This window comes from Dermochelys coriacea, chromosome 1, assembly GCF_009764565.3.
Source record: "Dermochelys coriacea isolate rDerCor1 chromosome 1, rDerCor1.pri.v4, whole genome shotgun sequence".
NCBI lineage: Eukaryota > Metazoa > Chordata > Testudines > Dermochelyidae > Dermochelys > Dermochelys coriacea.
The window spans coordinates 18,907,954-18,926,462 of NC_050068.2; the positions used below are offsets into that span (position 1 = coordinate 18,907,954).

General features: G+C 43.6%; 1 protein-coding gene across 3 annotated transcripts in view; it reads right to left on the reverse strand.

Annotated features, from left to right (window-relative positions):
• Positions 1-3,742: 3,742 nt before the first annotated feature.
• LOC119849153 (prolylcarboxypeptidase) overlaps positions 3,743-18,509 on the reverse strand; it is a 59,170-nt gene continuing 44,403 nt past the window's right edge. For 2 of the 3 annotated variants that reach the window (XM_038385959.2, XM_038385951.2), the window contains 5 exons: positions 16,950-17,107; positions 15,259-15,431; positions 11,363-11,527; positions 10,150-10,337; positions 3,743-6,433 (listed from right to left, as the gene is read on the reverse strand). In XM_038385959.2, coding sequence (XP_038241887.1) covers positions 6,229-6,433; positions 10,150-10,337; positions 11,363-11,527; positions 15,259-15,431; positions 16,950-17,107 — 889 coding nt within the window. In that variant the 3' untranslated portion in view covers positions 3,743-6,228. Of the gene's footprint in view, positions 6,434-7,259; positions 7,354-10,149; positions 10,338-11,362; positions 11,528-15,258; positions 15,432-16,949; positions 17,108-18,509 lie in introns of all 3 variants that reach the window. The other variant, XM_038385931.2, reaches the window with a different exon arrangement.

Here is an 18,509-nt window from a genome sequence, read left to right on the forward strand (position 1 = left end):
GTTAAAAAGCTCCCAGTCAGTCAGGTGGGTGTGCATGTCAGGAGCTGTGGGAGGAAGTTGCGCTGTTGGAGAGACTGAGTAGTACACACCATATCAGGCACAAGGAAGGAGGCCCTGAGGTAAGGGTGAAGTGGAGCTTGAGGAAGTGAGGGCTGCTGTGGGGGAAGTAGCCCAGGGAATTGTACATGTCATGTTTCTAAAAGGTCAGCTACCACAGCTGATACTATTAGGGTCCCTGGGCTGGAACCCAGAGTAGAGGCTGGGCCCGGGCTCTCCCCCCACCCCACCTTTGCCCCCTGTTTAATCAATGAGACTGGGAGACAACAGATTGTGCAAGGATGGATAACTTCTCACCTCCCTCGCTGGCTTATGATGAAAATGGCTCAGTAGACTGTGATCCTTGCCTCTAGAGAAAGAAGGGTTACGTGGAGGGTCACAGTGAGCCTCTGAGGCTAGCGAAATCCACCAGGAAACACGGGACCCACGGAGGCAAGGACAGAGCTTTGTCACAATACTTACAAGGCCCTCATATCAGCGTAGAACTGTGAGCAGACATTTGTCTGTTGGGGCCTGGACTGAGACTAACAAAAAACAGCAATCAGATAGCAACTTTCAAATACTACTCACCGGGGCTAGACTCAAACCAGCAGGCTAGAAGAGAAAGGGTTATTTGCCGATTACCAAGCTCCTGAGCCATCAAATCCCCCAAGTACTGAAGAGTTAAAACAGCTTTCTTATTTGAACCAGCGTGGGGTGTCTGAACACCTGACCCCTTGGATATTACAAAGCAGTGATAACTTAACAGTGGCATATTTAGCTCACATTCCCCAACTGTGGATCAAGCATAAACTAGAAAAAACTTACAGAAATGCTGACAGACCCCCAACATCTGTTTAATATCAGCAATCTGCTTACTTTAAAAATGAAACAAGCAACTTCCAGAAATTCACATTTATCTTTAATAAGCATATTTTTGTCATACAGATTTCAATATCAAAATCTTTTGGCTGTAAGATCCATTGTTACTGGGTTTTGATTCACATGTCATCAGTGCTACACATACAAATTTAAATTTGCTTTATTTTATGCATTTTTCCCCCAAAAAGGCAACATATACTTAAAACAAAAGAATTCACAATACACACTGAGAACAAAAAAGTGTACCTAGTGTATCTGGGAATATCTTCTTGAAGGGCACAAAATATGGTCTTATGATACAGTTGGGCATAGAAAGTAACAATCCTATCACAGCTCTTGATAGTCCAACGTGCATGACATTAGCAGGGAAAGTTACATTTCAAAATGAGGTAGTCGATCTTTGTTGATGGTCATTCCCTAATGGACATAAATTCTTAGACCAGATCCGAACGATCCTTTAAGGGAAATAAGTACATAGATGGACCTACAGTTTCAATGATAAGGATGAAGGCCTGTAGAAAGCCCCGTTAAGCAGAACAGAAAACTGGTCACCTTGTTAAAAATCTAGGAAAAGTGGTAAGGGCCTGATCCATACACTGAAGTGTATGGAGAAAAGGAGTACTTGTGGCACCTTAGAGACTGGAAAGACTCTCAGTGACTTTGATGGGCTTTGAATCAAGCCCTTAGATACTACAAGAATGGTACAACATGAGTTCGGCCTACAATAGATGGAAGCAATAACCATCATAGTAACAAGAAGGGTTTCTTCAGGTATGTTGGCAACAAGAAGAAAGCCAAGGAAAATGTGGGCCCCTTACTGAATGAGGGAGGCAAGCTAGTGACAGAGGATGTGGAAAAAGCTAATGTACTCAATGCTTTTTTTGCCTCTGTTTTCACTAACAAGGTCAGCTCCCAGACTGCTGTGCTGGGCAACACAAAATGGGGAAGAGATGGCCAGCCCTCTGTAGAGATAGAGGTGGTTAGGGACTATTTAGAAAAGCTGGACGTGCACAAGTCCATGGGGCCGGACGAATTGCATCCGAGAGTGCTGAGGGAATTGGCGGCTGTGATTGCAGAGCCCTTGGCCATTATCTTTGAAAACTCGTGGCGAACGGGGGAAGTCCCGGATGACTGGAAAAAGGCTAATGTAGTGCCCATCTTTAAAAAAGGGAAGAAGGAGGATCCTGGGAACTACAGGCCAGTCAGCCTCACCTCAGTCCCTGGAAAAATCATGGAGCAGGTCCTCAAAGAATCAATCCTGAAGCACTTAGAGGAGAGGAAAGTGATCAGGAACAGTCAGCATGGATTCACCAAGGGAAGGTCATGCCTGACTAATCTAATTGCCTTTTATGATGAGATTACTGGTTCTGTGGATGAAGGGAAAGCAGTGGATGTATTGTTTCTTGACTTTAGCAAAGCTTTTGACACGGTCTCCCACAGCATTCTTGTCAGCAAGTTAAGGAAGTATGGGCTGGATGAATGCACTATAAGGTGGGTAGAAAGCTGGCTAGATTGTCGGGCTCAACGGGTAGTGATCAATGGCTCCATGTCTAGTTGGCAGCCGGTGTCAAGTGGAGTGCCCCAGGGGTCGGTCCTGGGGCCCGTTTTGTTCAATATCTTCATAAATGATCTGGAGGATGGTGTGGATTGCACTCTCAGCAAATTTGCGGATGATACTAAACTGGGAGGAGTGGTAGATACGCTGGAGGGGAGGGATAGGATACAGAAGGACCTAGACAAATTGGAGGATTGGGCCAAAAGAAATCTAATGAGGTTCAATAAGGATAAATGCAGGGTCCTGCACTTAGGATGGAAGAATCCAATGCACCGCTACAGACTAGGGACCGAATGGCTCGGCAGCAGTTCTGCGGAAAAGGACCTAGGGGTGACAGTGGACGAGAAGCTGGATATGAGTCAGCAGTGTGCCCTTGTTGCCAAGAAGGCCAATGGCATTTTGGGTTGTATAAGTAGGGGCATAGCGAGCAGATCGAGGGACGTGATCGTTCCCCTCTATTCGACACTGGTGAGGCCTCATCTGGAGTACTGTGTCCAGTTTTGGGCCCCACACTACAGGAAGGATGTGGATAAATTGGAAAGAGTACAACGAAGGGCAACAAAAATGATTAGGGGTCTAGAGCACATGACTTATGAGGAGAGGCTGAGGGAGCTGGGATTGTTTAGTCTGCAGAAGAGAAGAATGAGGGGGGATTTGATAGCTGCTTTCAACTACCTGAAAGGGGGTTTCAAAGAGGATGGCTCTAGACTGTTCTCAATGGTAGCAGATGACAGAACGAGGAGTAATGGTCTCAAGTTGCAATGGGGGAGGTTTAGATTGGATATTAGGAAAAACTTTTTCACTAAGAGGGTGGTGAAACACTGGAATGCGTTACCTAGGGAGGTGGTAGAATCTCCTTCCTTAGAGGTTTTTAAGGTCAGGCTTGACAAAGCCCTGGCTGGGATGATTTAACTGGGACTTGGTCCTGCTTTGAGCAGGGGGTTGGACTAGATGACCTTCTGGGGTCCCTTCCAACCCTGATATTCTATGATTCTATGATTCTATCTTCTAGAAGTCTATGCGAGGGACTGGATAGAGCTAATGGAAATATTTTTTTAATATAAAGATTTGGGGGGCAGAGTCAAAAAAGGGTCTTTTTATAAAATTGTGAAAGAAATATTTGAAATATTCCTTTAAAAAATTAAAACAAAAATGCCACAGAAAATGGCAAAAAGGCAGAGATGGAGGGGGGGAGGAAAAAAGTTTTTTTTTTTTTTAAAGACAGTTTTTTTGAAAACCGAAGCATTTTCAAGACATTTTAGTTCAATCATCTTTAGATCTGACAAGTGTTCCCTCGGCAGTCAATGAAAGTAGTTGGATTAGGCCCTTTTTTCTCTCTCCTTGGTTATGAGTGGTTCGTGCATTCCCAATGTTTAGATTTACTTGGTCAGTTCTCTCCCTTGCCCTCCAATAAAGTGTGTTAACAATAAACCTAGATGCCATCTTAAAATACTATTGATTGTGTCTTCAAGTTTTAACTTTTGTTTGGCAGTGGATGCAGGAAATTTGGTTAGTTTTTATTTGATCTAAAATGTTTTAACACAAAAAAAATAAGGCCACTATTTTATTGTAACGTATACACACACACACACACCCCTTCCCCCCCACCCCCTATTAGGACACATTTACATCATAATGCTAGAAAACTGACCCATTTGAATGGAGATTACTAACACCTGACAGATTTTAGTCCAGTTCTAAAGAGCTCTTCCCCTTGCACTAGGATGCTTACTTTGGTCTCACTCTTTATAGGCTCCAAAGTGATTACCTGCTAAAGACAGAGCATGAAAGGTCCAGATTGCTGAACCTGAACATAAAGGCCTCCTTGTTCAAATCAACCTTTCCTAGAACACTGGAGCAAAAGCAAGGATATGCCAAGAGCTCTGTCAAACAAGAGAAACGGACGTACAGGAGTGTATCAAAAAAATTAAAGGTTCAGAATAAGATCCATTTTGTTCCTAGAAAATGCTGGATTGTGTGGGAATGTAAAAAGCTGTCTGGAGTAAGAAGAAATGCTGTATTTTAGGCAGAGAAATACAAAGAAAACTGGAATTTTAAGAGACCTTTGGGTCCATTTGTTGCGTTGAGACTTTCTGAAATTAAATTATCTAGTCCCCTTAGCCTAGAAAGGGGGCTTTTTGGAAGAAGGCTTTCAGCGTGAATAAAACCAAATCTGCAAAGTGAGGGGACTCCCTCAGCCATTTATTAATGTCAAATATGCTGTCTGCATAAATTGGGTAGTTTGGCTCTTTCGGAAGCCCTACAGAAAGCCATCTAGTGCACCTGCCCTGCTGAGCACTGCCTCATTCTTTGGGTTAATGCTGTCCCAACAGTTTAGCTGCATTCTGAATAGTTTGCCCTGCAAACAATTTTTAAAAGGCCTTTATTGAACCACCATCAGCAACCAGACCATGCAGAATCTCATCACTACACAGAAAGGGAAAAGAAAACAAGGTCCAGCCCCAGTTATTTGTCACTTAATACCATCTAGCTAGCACAAGTACTGTATCAAGTTCCCTCTCTAGGAGGAGAGTTTAGAGAAAAAGTTTCCCAGTGATGATTTGAAAAAAGACAAAAACCAAGTTAAATGTTTGTGGGAAAGAAACAAGGAAGAAAATACCCACATCTCTCTTTGGCAGCAACAGATATCCTAGCCCGGGACTTAAGAGAAGTAGTGTGGGAGGGGAAAAAAGTGATAAATTGTGCACAGCCAATCAATTAGAGAATTAATCAACAAAAGTGTGTTCACGGGCCAGTCCTGTTTGTTCTGTGCAGAGGAGAATAGAAACAACCATACAGTATACGACAACTTGCTTAAGACGCTGCTGAAAACAAGAAAAATATTGAGCTGATTCCTATTATTCTGCTTTTTTAAAAAAAAAAAAAAAAAGTCTTTCCATCCCTGAAATCACATCCTAGTGTGGTTTTGTTTGTACTCTAAAATAACTCCTCTACCCCTCACCATATCAAAATGGTTTATATCCCTATGTAACTCTCCAGTACAGAGAGGACAACTGTCTGAAGCCAAGGGATCACTCAAACTCAGCTCCCTCTCATGGTTTTGTTTTCAACTGGACGTTGGAAACAATAGAAGTTCTGCTAGAAAGCCTGGAGAGACTTAACCGAACAGATGTGCTTTCTCACTTTTTGGGTTACAGTATTAACTAATTAGTCTGTGTCTGATAGAAGACAGCAAACATGCAGTTTGTGTTGATAAGGGAAAGTGCTAGGGCAGATCTCACCTGGTGCTCCTGTCGGAGCTATGGCAATTTACACCAGCTGAGAAGCAGCCCCTGCATTGAGATCCAGCTGAAATCAGTGAGAGCTTTGTCATGGAGTTCAGCAGTCCCTGCATTTGGTCAAGCACACACTTCGTTAGCAACTTTGGAAACTGATTTTGTGAGGATGTGTGTGGCCTAGCAGGAATCAGGCTCCAAGCAAGCATGTTGCAAAGAAGATGCAATGCAGCATTTGGTAGTAGCGGAACAAGAAAGCAAGCCACCATGGGTGACTCAAGCCATGTATTATGTATTTATTGATTGAGGTTTGCTATTGGAGCAGACTCGCAACTGTCAGCCATCTCCTCTATCCCCCAGTGATAGGCACAGTGCTGACAGCCACCATACATATAGCTAGTAAAGGAAGAGAGGAAGCAAGGGCAAAAAATGTTTTGAATAGAACTCTGTAATAAGGGCCTGCTCCTGCTCCTATTGAAGCCAATGGGAGATAATGACCACCATTATTACAGTACCACTTTAGTGCTTATGCCTGGACTTTTCAATCCATTGCTTCATGTACTGAACTTCCAAGGCCCGGGCTTGCAGCACAGATTTGGGGTCGCTGGGATTACTGGCACGCAGGTCCAAGTGATGAGCTCCTTCTGGGATCACAATTGCAGTGAGAGAGTCTGTGATATTCCGAGTCACTCCACCTCCAGACCATGGGTCCAATCCGCCATTGCTATAAGGAAAGTCCATACAGCCCGTTAGATTACAGTTAATATCCTGAGTGATGGTACCTGTGTGATAAAGCTAGGAGTCACTCAGCAGCCACTGTTATGATCAGAGGCTCAGTATTCAGGATAGATCCAAATTCTACAACAAAGTCCCCCTGCTCTGTGGTGTTCTGCCACCAACTAGGGCGCAGGCTGTTCCCTCACACACAAAAAAGCCACGGAAGGGAATGTCTCACCAGGACAACTCAGTGAAAAATTCAGTGCAAAGGTTACCTTAGATTGCCACACAAGGAGGGGGGCCTTACTTGTTGATTCCAGGAGGTGACAAGAAGCCATAGGGAATGACAGGATGGCACTATCTGCCCACTCTCCCAGCAGAAGGGCTCCCTTGGGCCTGTACTTTCACAGACTCCCACCAGACAATGGCAGCTCCTGGGGGCTTTGGCTCACAATCCGAGGCTGTATTAACTTACACGTAATCATCCTCCCCTCTGGCCCTGTTAGCTGTGACTTATCCTCGTGACCCATCCACTCCACATTTTGAAGGTTTTTTTCAGATTCATAGGGGCTAGAAATGCACAGCCCAATCCTGCAAGGCACAGACTATCCTCAGCTGCCAGTGCAACTGGTGAGAGTTGAGCACATTTCCCCCCCTTAGGGACATTCATCTCAGACAACGTGTCCTGCTCATGCTCTTATGCAGTGTTTTTCATCCAGGGAATATAGAATTTAAAGCACTCTGAGTGTACGCGTCAGATTGTGATACCTATAGCATCTTACACCTTGAACAGTCCTACCAAAATGAATGGGGCTACTTGTGGAATAACATACCACTCAGTAGGGAGTAAGAGTATCACATGCGGGCTCAGTAGGATTTGTATGAACTCCTTGGGGATCCATTTCTGCCCCCACTGAAATCCAGCTCCTAATGAGATAAAATGTGGCCGTTTTTTCATAGAGTTCAGCAACAACATGCAACAGCTTAAACAGTAACTGAAGTAGCCTACATTCACTTAAAGTTACTGGAGGAATTGAGCCATCTTCGTTTGCAAATTCACATTCAGATGGGTAAACTTTTCATCACAGATTGCCTTTTCTGTACAGAATAAGAGTGACTGTAGCAGAGTGATATGTCAATATACTTCTGTCTTCTCTTTTCCCTCCTGCACTTTCGGTACCAAGCTATTCATTTATTTATGCCTTTATTTTAATGCCTTTTCAGCAAAAATAATAGAGTAACTTCCCTGTTCTTACAGATGGGTCAACTGGGAAAGGTCCAGTTTTTCCGAAGTGTCCATGAATTTTGGGTGCGCAGTTAGAGACCCAATCCAGTGGACACTTCTGAAAATTCAAGCCTTACAGGCAACAATCTAAACCCCAATGAAATCTATGAGAGGCTTTCCATGGGCTTTGATCAGGTCCAACATGATTTACCCAAGTCCGTACAGCAAATCAGTGGCAGAATCAGGATTAGCATTTAAGAATGTCTAATTCTCAATCCTGGGCTCAGTCCACTAAAACCTATGGTACTTTTTCCCCCATCCCTTCCATTCAACAAGGTTATCTCTAGTGCCATCTCTCCAGATGAAAGGAGGAGACCTTGGACAGCACACCAAACACACACAGTCTCTGGGGGTAATCCTTATTTGTTCACTCCCATTTAAATCAGGGGAACTGCTGCAACAAAAAGGATTATAGCCCTGGGCCCTTTTATTTTATTTAGAATGCTAGTTTTAAGTTAAATCTTTCAGATACTCTTCCTGGGACACAAAAGGCGTTTCTATTACAGCTGTAGTCACGCAGATAGAAATATGTTAGGTTAGATCTCAGGCTGTTGCTTGGTCAGCATAAAGGCCACTGAACACTTTGTGCACCTTCATGATGTTCTGTCCTGAACCAAATCTGATGCATTACAGAATCGGATGCCTAGAGGGACAGGGGTCTGTTGATGTCACGCAGCCATCGTGTTTCATAAAAATATCAGTCGATTACATTTGTAAAAAAACATTTGTCTCTATCTCCAACTTTTGACCTTAAAGAACTACAAATAAAAACCGACTGCGTTTGAACTATAGTATTGCAGTGTTTGTTTTTCCTCAGTGGAAAATACAGGAAATCTTGCATCTCTCTGTACCTCTAATTTCAATAGATCTTAATATGGCTCGGGAGAAAAAAACATTCTGTATTTGCAAAACAAAAACACAGAGAGAACTGCACAATAAGCAAAACGCATTTGATTTAAAAGGTCACCTGAATCAGCCCAGTGCCTTAGCAACAGTAGGCCGAGTTGCTGAGAAACCCAAAACGTACATGGACTTGGATTTCTTGGTCCCACTCATGTGGAAATTAAAGCATGCAGCAGGAACACACCACCAACCCTGGCTTTCATGGGAGAATCTGGCTGTTCCATCCAAGGTTCTGGCCAACGTGCCAAGTGATGGCATTGGCAGCACTGATGTAGATTGAGAAACAATGCTCAGTAGGGGCTTTATCCTGGAAGGTGCCGAGTGCTCGGATCCTGATCCACTAAGACAGTTAAGCATGTGCTTAACTTTAAGCATATGAATAGTCCTATTTACTTCAATGCAGACTTAAAGTTAAGCTTAAGTGCTTTGCTGAGCATCTTGCAAGTAAAGAGTCTGAGAATACAAGAGAATAAATTCAAGCAAACACTCATTTTTATCCAAGTGAAATAATATTCAGGAGTCAGCCATTCCTCTCCATTCACTACATGGTTACAAATGCTTCTTGAGGGACAAGTTCCAAAACAAATCATCATCGACAAGGATCCTGGTAAGGCTTTGAAAAAAATCTAGTTTCCAGTGTGAAGTTCCTATTTCCCACCCCCATCATTAGTTCTTTAACCCTGCCATCACTGCCCAGTACAAACAATACTTCCTAAAGGGCCTTGACCCTAAAGAAACATCCCTATGAGAAAGCTCCCAACCCATTTTCTCAGACCAGGCCTATCTGTCTCCCTCACCCCCAGCCCCTCCTAGGGATCAGGAGAAGCAGCCGGGAGGAGCTGACAGGCAGAGCCAGGGGCTGGCAACAACCAGTATTCCTGAAGTATCCCAACAAGGGGGTGTGAGGCTGGACAGCCAACATCCCACAGAGAAATTAAGACCTTGACCAAGAGAATAGAGGGTTTGAGACATGACTGGCTTCCAAATGCTGTCTTCCATGTTCAGGGTCCCAAGCTAAGGTTTTCAAAAGAGGATGGGTGGCAGCTCCCCTGCATCCAGCTGAGGGAAGGAAGGTTGCTCCAGCCACAGCAGAGGCTGTGACTCAGGGTAACAGATGGGACAAAAGACTCCTGGTGTTGGAGTTTGTGTTTTTTAGACTTCCATTTACAGGGGGAGGGTTGGCGCTCCAGTTTAGCCAGCAAACTAGATAGCCTTACCGTCCTGGGATACTATGGCAATGGCCACGTTTACAGGTGGAGAGACAAAAGCATTTCCTCACAGAAACAAAGCCACGCTCCACAAAGCCATAAGCCAAATTCACTTTTCAAAGGTGCACATGCAACTCCCATCAACTGCAGCACAAGCACGAAGGAGAGAATTGGGGAGTGCTGGGGACTCCTGGCTATGGCTACACATTAGATGAAACAAAAAGTGGGAGAGGCTTGTGGTTTTGGTGTTCAAAGCCCCAGATTCTATCCCCACCAGCAACCCATACTGGTGGAGGGGGATTGTTACAGAAGCAGAAGTAAGCTCACCTGAAGATGATGTTACTGTGTGAACTGATGTTTTTCCCTCCATACACAGAAGGAATCCAGGAAGGGCGAGGCTTCACTTTCCAGAATTTGAAGCATTCTTCAGAGAACGCATGGAAGTTCCATTTCCTAGGTTCAAACATGTCATTGACACCATCTGTGCACATGGGCATCACCATTTCTGTGCAAGCCTGGAAGGCAGAGCAGGAAAATGTAATAGTGGCCTCTGTGGGACACTTTAAATATGCTAGTTGTGGCTATAGTTGTACTGTAAAGGAGGACTCCTTTCAATGCCTTACATAACAATAGATATTTGCTACATATTAAAATGCAGACACTGAGCCACAAACTGCTTGCCTTTCCCATTCCAGTTGTCCCACTGACCTCAATACCACTAGCCAGAGGACACATCAGAAGTGGTTCAATCTGAATTAACCAGAATCAATTTACCCTTGTAAATTTACATGGACTCAAATTATGGGTTTTTTGCTGGAACTTAATGATTTGCTTCTAATAAAGATGTTGATGTGAATCAAACCAACCGTCAAACGCCCAGGAGCCCCGGGTTCTGTTTCCCGCTCTGCCACCATCTTGCATTGTGACCTCGTGCAAGTCACTTCCCCTCTATATAGCTCAGTCTCCCCACCTCTAAAATGGGGATAATGGTACCTACCTTCCATTGTCAAGTGTTTTGTGCCCTAAAGATGAAAAGTGCTGTAAACTTTCATTATTTTAATTCTTGACAATTTTCCCTACTTCACATCTGCAGGTCACCAAGATATATTACTCATGTCATTAAAAAGGTTCCACCCTATTCACCACATACATACAAGATCAAGAGAACGTTCAGGTTCCGTTAATCAATTTCACAGATAAAGACTGAAGTAATGTTTTAAGATCACAGTCTAATTCCTATTGATCATCTAACACAAACTTCTTTGTTGGGAAGGCCAGGACTGTTCAGAAAAGCTAATGATAATCCCTTGACACATTCCTATTGAGATCTAGACCAGCTTGATTTTGAAAAAATGAAGTGACACTCAGCTGGTGCAAACGGTACAGCTTGTGTTGATTTCTCAGTGAAGGTATGCTAATTTACATCAACCAAAGATCTGCACCCATATAGTAACACAAGTTAAAAGATTCTGACAGCACGAATTGAGAATTCACAAAGTGCTTTGGCACTTTGGACATTTTGGAAAGGGTTTGTGTGTACCTGATAGTACCAGCCCGTCAGCCCAAGATTTCTTGTGGCACTCTGAGACGTGTTAAGGCACGATGCAGCTCCTGAGTAGTTGTAGTAGACATTTGCTGCCTGGAAAACATTCTGTAGCAATAATTTGTCTGGCAGTTTGGGATTCTTCAAGAACTTGCAAACTACCTATAGCAAGAGAAAGGGGGAATTGTCTCTAATGATGCCCTTGATGCAGACTGTTTCTGAGAACAAGTCAGGTAAGGTGCACTGCTTTCTTTTTGATAGTTTTGTCAGTCTAAACTACAGCATTTCTTGGACACCCTATTTAATTTTATGGTATATATTACAAAGACAATTATATTAAATCAGAAAAACACAAATATAAAATATTACGTGTAGTACAGCTGAGTTAATTTTGCTGTTAGAACCCAACATTTTGAATTTCCTTATTTTATTTCAGCTGTACAATCTTAATATTGCATTAGAGGTTTCTGCATCCAATTCCCTTGCTTTATAAAAATTGCTTATGCTTCATAATTAGTTAGCAAAGTTAATAAATAATTTGGAGTTCCTTCTGGATGAAAAATGTCTCCTAAAAATGTAAATTCATTGCATCTAGCACAATGGGGCTCCAATCCATGGCTGGGGCTTCTAGGTGCTACTGTAATATAAATAATAAATCAACATAAACTGGGAAGTTTCTCATTTTTAAAGTGATACTGTTTTTAAGCACTCTAGCAGTTTTGTTATTTCTTCAGCTCTGGAAAACCTATTGGAAGAAGGCACTGTGCTGCTGGAGAATTAAATCAACACTGGGTTTGGTTGGTAGTTCAGGGTTAAATCCTGGGCCACATCACACCATGATCTGCCTCCACACATTCCCAAACAGAAGAGGTATGTGGCAGCTGATTCCTGAGCAGAGCTCCCTTCTTATCTCCTGATCTGTGGAGGGCTCTCAGTAAGTCTTGGACCTACATGAGGAAGGGCAGAGACTGAGCATCCCAATGGTAAGTGTAGGGAGGGCCAGGGTACATCCATCAGACCCCAGTCTCCAACCCAGCCCATGGGTGGCCATGGGAATCCCTGTTAGTGCGGATCCTGCCAGGGACTGGGGGAGATGCACCAGGACTCTAGAGTCGTTGTGAAGTCACACGGATGCTGGTGCAAACAGTTCTGGCCACCTGCAGACCTTCTGGGATCTACATGGTTTGGGGGCAGGCTCCATAGCTCATGGTGGGAATAGGTGTGTGCTGGGGGGAGGGAGTAGTGTGCAAATCCTGTCCTTGTCTCCATGAAAAGATAATCAGGAAGAAACTCAGAGGGGATACTAGTGTAACTTTCCTCTCCCCTTAGCCTCCTCCCACAGACTTATTGGGGGCAGAGGTGTGCAATCCAGCCCCCTGAAGGGTGTGGAGAGTATCTCCAACTCCCCCTGAAGCTGAAGAGAGTTGTTGGTGCTCAGCAGGGTATAGCTCACTTTATGCCTTCACTAGGAGGAAAGATGTGTTCTTGCCTCCTGTTCGCTAACAGAGGGCCTAATAGAAGGTCAAATCCTACTGAAGAAGAGGCAGTTACCCGTTTTAGCACAAATTAGCAGGTTGAAGTAGGGTCTATGGGGGAGCCTAGAGTTGTCTGTGACCTGCAAACTCAGGCAGCTCATAGTTTTAACATGAGTGAGCAGGTCCAGGTAGAGGTTAACTCCCGCTTCGTCACTAGGATTTTACCTTGTGTTAGCTAACAGGAGGCAAGAACATACTAGTAAAGACCAGGTCTAAGTGTAAGTCACCAACTGTTCTGCCATCATCGAGAGAGCTTTCTGCCTGAGCTAGTTCCAGTGCTTAATTTGTGCCAGGGCTTTCCAGGGCTGAGCCCCGGCACCCCTAGACTTGGCAGTTCATAGCCCTGGCACCTCTGGGCTTGTTGCATCAGTTATAAATGTAAAAAAATTGCTTGAGACCCAGCATCTAATTGCTTGAGCAATTTCATTACAAAGAAAGCACTGGCTAGTTCACTAACCAGCTCTGCCTTGAGCAGTTAAAGGTTCTGAAAGCTCACTCACAAGTGCCCTTGTGCACTGCAGAAGGTAAAGATGAGAGTCTAAAGAGCTGCAGACAGCCCTACTTCTGTAGATCAAGCATCGGGGTGGAGACTGAGAGACCAATCACTTCTCAGAGGGCACCATCCGCCCACACTAGAGAAAGAATTATGCAGACACATTCAGCTATTTTAACAGATTTTCTTCCACTAAACTCTCAATACCCTTCTCGCTCTCACTCAGCTAATCACATTAGTTTGGTCATTAGAGCTCACATTTGATAGACGGTATCTAAACAGCTTAAACCACCCAGAGAGGCCGCATACATTAGAAGCGCCAAGACAAACAGAAGGAAGGATTTTCTATTTCATATCTTACTGAGTCACTGTGGCTCACTCAAACCTTTGAACTCCATCTATCAGTAACAGAACAGCAAATTCAGGGATGAGAGTGAGATGATAAAGGTTTCAGAGTAGCAGCCGTGTTAGTCTGTATTCGCAAAAAGAAAAGGAGTACTTGTGGCATAGTCTCTAAGATGACAAAGGGTATCCTTCAAGCTGCATTTAGACAGACAAGAGACTGAAATTGAACTGGGGATATTTATGCTGATGGGAGAGCAGCAAAGGAAAGGTGAATTTCCATCCTCCCCCCTTTTCCTTTCTTTTCCCTTCCACCAGTCAAGTCTATGGGTTTTTTTTGTATGCCTGTTTCAGCTTTTGTTAACAAGCCAGAGCAAGTCAAGCCCACCTATGAACACAACATGACAATACACGGTGCGAGGACATGACAGAAAATCACATTGAAGCACAATTCAGCAAATCCCTTACTCTACTCCAGATTCTGCTTTCCTTGCTCACCCAGAGTAGTGCCTCATGCTCAAATCCAGGGGAGCATTCCTAAGGGACTATTCAGTATGAGCAGAAGTTCTTGGGTGTGTACTAGTCCCATTCAAATAAGCCACGCTGCCCACATTAGCAAGATTTTTCCAGCAGGATCAATCCCTTATGTGGCATATAAAACCAAGACTGCTGACTAAAGGAGATCAACAGTTTGTCTGTTCAGAATTTACGTTTAACAGAGGATAACACTGGTATTGACTTTATTTCTTTTAATTTTACCTATTGTAATTCATAGTATCTCAAAGTGACTCAAAGGAACTCACTGAGGGACTAACAGAGTAGAGGCAGGCAAGACCAAGAAGAAGTGGCTCAGAGGCAAGGAGCATTCCAAGTAAGTGGGCTAGCAAATAAGGCAGAGGATGTGGAGAGCTGCAGGCAGGAGGTCAGAACACAGCTGCAAAAAACAGTCTAGTTCCAGCACTTTGAGCTTTTAAAGACCAGAGGGATTTGGTAAGATCATAAGAGGGAAAGGCAACAGCTGAGGTCATAGCAGATGAAGGTATGAATAAGGAGGAGGGCCACGGAGAAGTAAAGACCGATAGCGACTTTCCGACAAGATGATGAAAGAGGTGCAAGCTCCCAGCAGCGCTTAAATCAAGCAGCTCTCCATGCTGCCCCATCTACAGGGGTGGCACTTGGGGCAGGAGCAGCACGCAGAGCGGAGGCCCCTGGCTGCCCCTACGTGTAGGGGCCAGAGATGGGGCCATGCCGCTGCTTCTGGGAGCCGTGTGGAGTGACCCCTGACCCTGCTCCCCGGCTAGAGCCCCAGAGTGGGGAAAGCCCCAAATCCCACTCCCCAGCAGGATATCGAGGGGCAGAATAAAACAGCTGGCAGGCCGGATGCAGCCCGCGGGCCGTAGTTTGCCCACCCCTGTCCTAGATCATGTGGATTTTCTTAACTTTTTAAAAGCAGCAATTTGCAGTAAATCAGCTTGTCCAGCCTAAAGCTGAATCAGTTATAGAAGATGTAGACATTCATTTACCTGAATAGGCCAAGCTGGCAGGGGCTGTAAGAAGTCAGCTTTATACGGATAGTTCACCATTGCCAAATTTACCCATGTTTCACTTAGCCAAGCTTTCAACACAGAAACATCTTGCTTGCTTTTTAATGGGCTGCATAAGTGAAATGCACTGGAAAGCCACTTCAAACCTTCATCTAAGCAAGAAAACATACAAATTAGGGGTGAATGTCCCTGGAGTCAGTCATACATCATAAAGGCTATGGATGGTGAGGACCCGAAACATGCCCCTGTTAGTGCAGCTTCTCTCTTACCCTTTTCCCTTCCCTTAATCCACTGAAGTTTCTTTACGTGTACACAAGCATTCCTGAGAGCAGAATCTGGTCCAGCGAGTATTTGTATTACTCAGAGGTACGTGGATAGTGCATATCATGCACATTAGGTTAATGCAAATCTGGCTGGTATTTGGAGAACATGGCCTCTGACATATTATCATCACGACCACCACAGAGCAAGCCTTTCTTTTCTGAAAGGAAACATCAAACCTACTGGTTGAAGGTATGAGAGCGGTCACTAGATAACTCACAGGACTCTGCTTGCCCTTCTCTCCCTTGTTTTGCCTGGTTAAGAATCCCTGACTCAAGTTTCCCATTTCTACAGATTAATTTAGAATACTGGTATCTCTAGTGGGGTCCTGAACTAGAACAGGAAAATAAATTTAAAAATCCCTGTGCTCTAGGTAGGCTGCAATCCCATCTGATCTCTTCCCCCTAGTGCTAAATGATAAATAGTGCAACGGCCAATTAAGATTTTCCCTTCCTCCTTTCCTGTTTATTTTTAAGCTAGTTTAAAAACAAAACCAAACAGACTACCTTTAAGATCTGCTTTCCCATCCTCCTCCCTTCACCTTTTCTCATTCCTTCCTAGTTTGCACCAGGCTGGAACACAATAGAGATTCCTTAAGTTATGATATGGAACCAACTCCAGATCTGAAGTTTTCCCAGTGATCAGGGAGGTTTGGACCTGGATTTTAAACCACTCTATAAAACTTGTACAAACCATATGCTATGCCATCAGCAAGGTCTATTTTTAAGTTACCTTCCCCTTTTTGAAAGGCTGATACCAAGAGACTGCAGAAATAGCATTTCAGTCGTAGCTAGCCTCTTTTCTTTTACCCATTCCAGATAGAGGAAATGGCTTAACTCTCTAGATCTAGAATAAGGTCTGCTATTTTGTAGTCATTTTTAAACAACCTAGTTATTTACTTTTAAAAACTAGCTACAGTACTGAGCATGCAGATGTATCATGGACTATGTTAGGCCATTGCAAGGTGTGGCCCTGGGAAAAAAGGTAGATAAAGCTAGAACTCAAGCAGCGTGGAAATCTGTTGTTGCTGGGGGTTTTTTTTTTGGTCTGTAGTTGTTTAATAAAGGTCTCCTGTTTCTATGTGGTAAGATAGCATCTTCAACCTGTGTCCAATTTCACCTTCAAAGTCAACTCCAAATGGTCTCATTTAAAAAGTTCATTTTTTAAATGTAAAAGCTAATCTGTAACAGCTGATGAAGGCTACGTTTAAAAAAATTAAATTATACATGAGACAATCACTCACAGTTTGTGCAATTTCAAAATTTACAATGATTCTCTTTAAGCAAATTGCTTGAACTTTGTGATCCTTCGAAAAGCATGATTCCTGAAAGGTCTTGCCAACTGCCTACCTGTAGAGGACACACGGTTAATGGCCCCCCAGGAATTCAGGATGCTCTCTGAGCAGCACTGCCCGCTCCTGTTGAAATCATTTGTCACTATAGTGTAGAAAGTGCCACAGGGTACCAAATCCTCAAACTGCCAGATTGGGGCAGAGGCTGCAAGAGCTCTGTGGATGGAGACAGAAAGAAAAGATTGTTTGGTGAAACATGTGCATCTAGCACCTCTAAAAAAATGAATCTTTGTCCTCATGGCAACACTTTCCACACAGCTGCTGTCTTCTAATTAAAAGCTTCTAAAAATAGGTGTTTATAATTAATCTGTGACATTCTTGACTGAGAATTACATGAACAATACATACCTTTGCAAAAATATTCCACAAGATGGAGTGCAAAACAAGTGGAAGTTTTAGCCATGTCAGATGCTAGTTCAAACATTTTTAAAAATTTTGCAGCTCTTAGTCCATGTTTATATTTATTTGTACAGTAGTGTCTAGAGACCCCAACTGAGGTCTCTAGACACTACTGTGTACTAAGCACTGTACACACACACACACACACACACACACACACACACACACTCTAAAGAGACAGTCTGTGCCCCAGAGACCTTACTATCTAAATAAACAAGGAAGACAAAGGGTGGTAGAATTATTATTCCTATATTACAGATGGGACTCTGGGGCACAGAGAGGCTAAGTGAGCTGCCCAAGGTCACATGGGAAGTCTACTGTGGAACTGGGACTGAACCCAGAGCTCCCAAGTCATAGACCCATGCCATAACCACAAGACAATCCTTTGCCAACAGCTATACAGTAATCCTATATAGGGTCTGATATAATACAAAATAGCAGTGGCTGCCTAGGTCATAAAAGCCACAGAAGGCTATGGATGCTGGCTTTGTGGCAGGAGAGCCTCAGATGCTACAAAGCAAAGTCACCAAAATAACCTTTCCATGATGAACTGTGAAGTTGCCCAAGGAAAGAGAGCATCCAGTATCAACTCTTGGGACAGTTGGGCAGTCTGCTTGCCAAGGCAAAGACCACATAAGTTATAAACAACTCTACTAACTCCCTTGCACATTTGCTGGAGGGTGATAAGGCTGGCTCAGGCATTTGGAGGGCATATAGAGGAGCTTCTCTTTCTTCTAGACATCAAGAAGAGAGCTTATGTTCACAATGGCATACCCTTACTCTCCAACACCATAGTTTATCCTGGAGCCTCTCTCTTTCCTCATGATGAGGAGAGGAATATAAACAGAGGTGTTGAGTTTTGAGCCCAGTGCGACTCTTTGCTCTTCTCCCAACCTGACCTTCAGAAAAAAGAAGGCAGCCAAGTGAAGTGTCCCAAACTTGGCCTGTCCCATATGAAGTCCTAGCCAGCCTAGGAAAGCTGCACTTTAAGCCTTCAGGGGTGAGGAGATTCCCACACTCAACTACATTTGCTGCATCAAGGAATGAAAATAGCCATTGTAAAACACATTGCTATTGGTCAGATATTCATTGAGTAAGAGTTTGGTTATGTCAAAAATCCCAATTACTTTTTTCTTTTTGTTAATAAATTTTAAAAGTT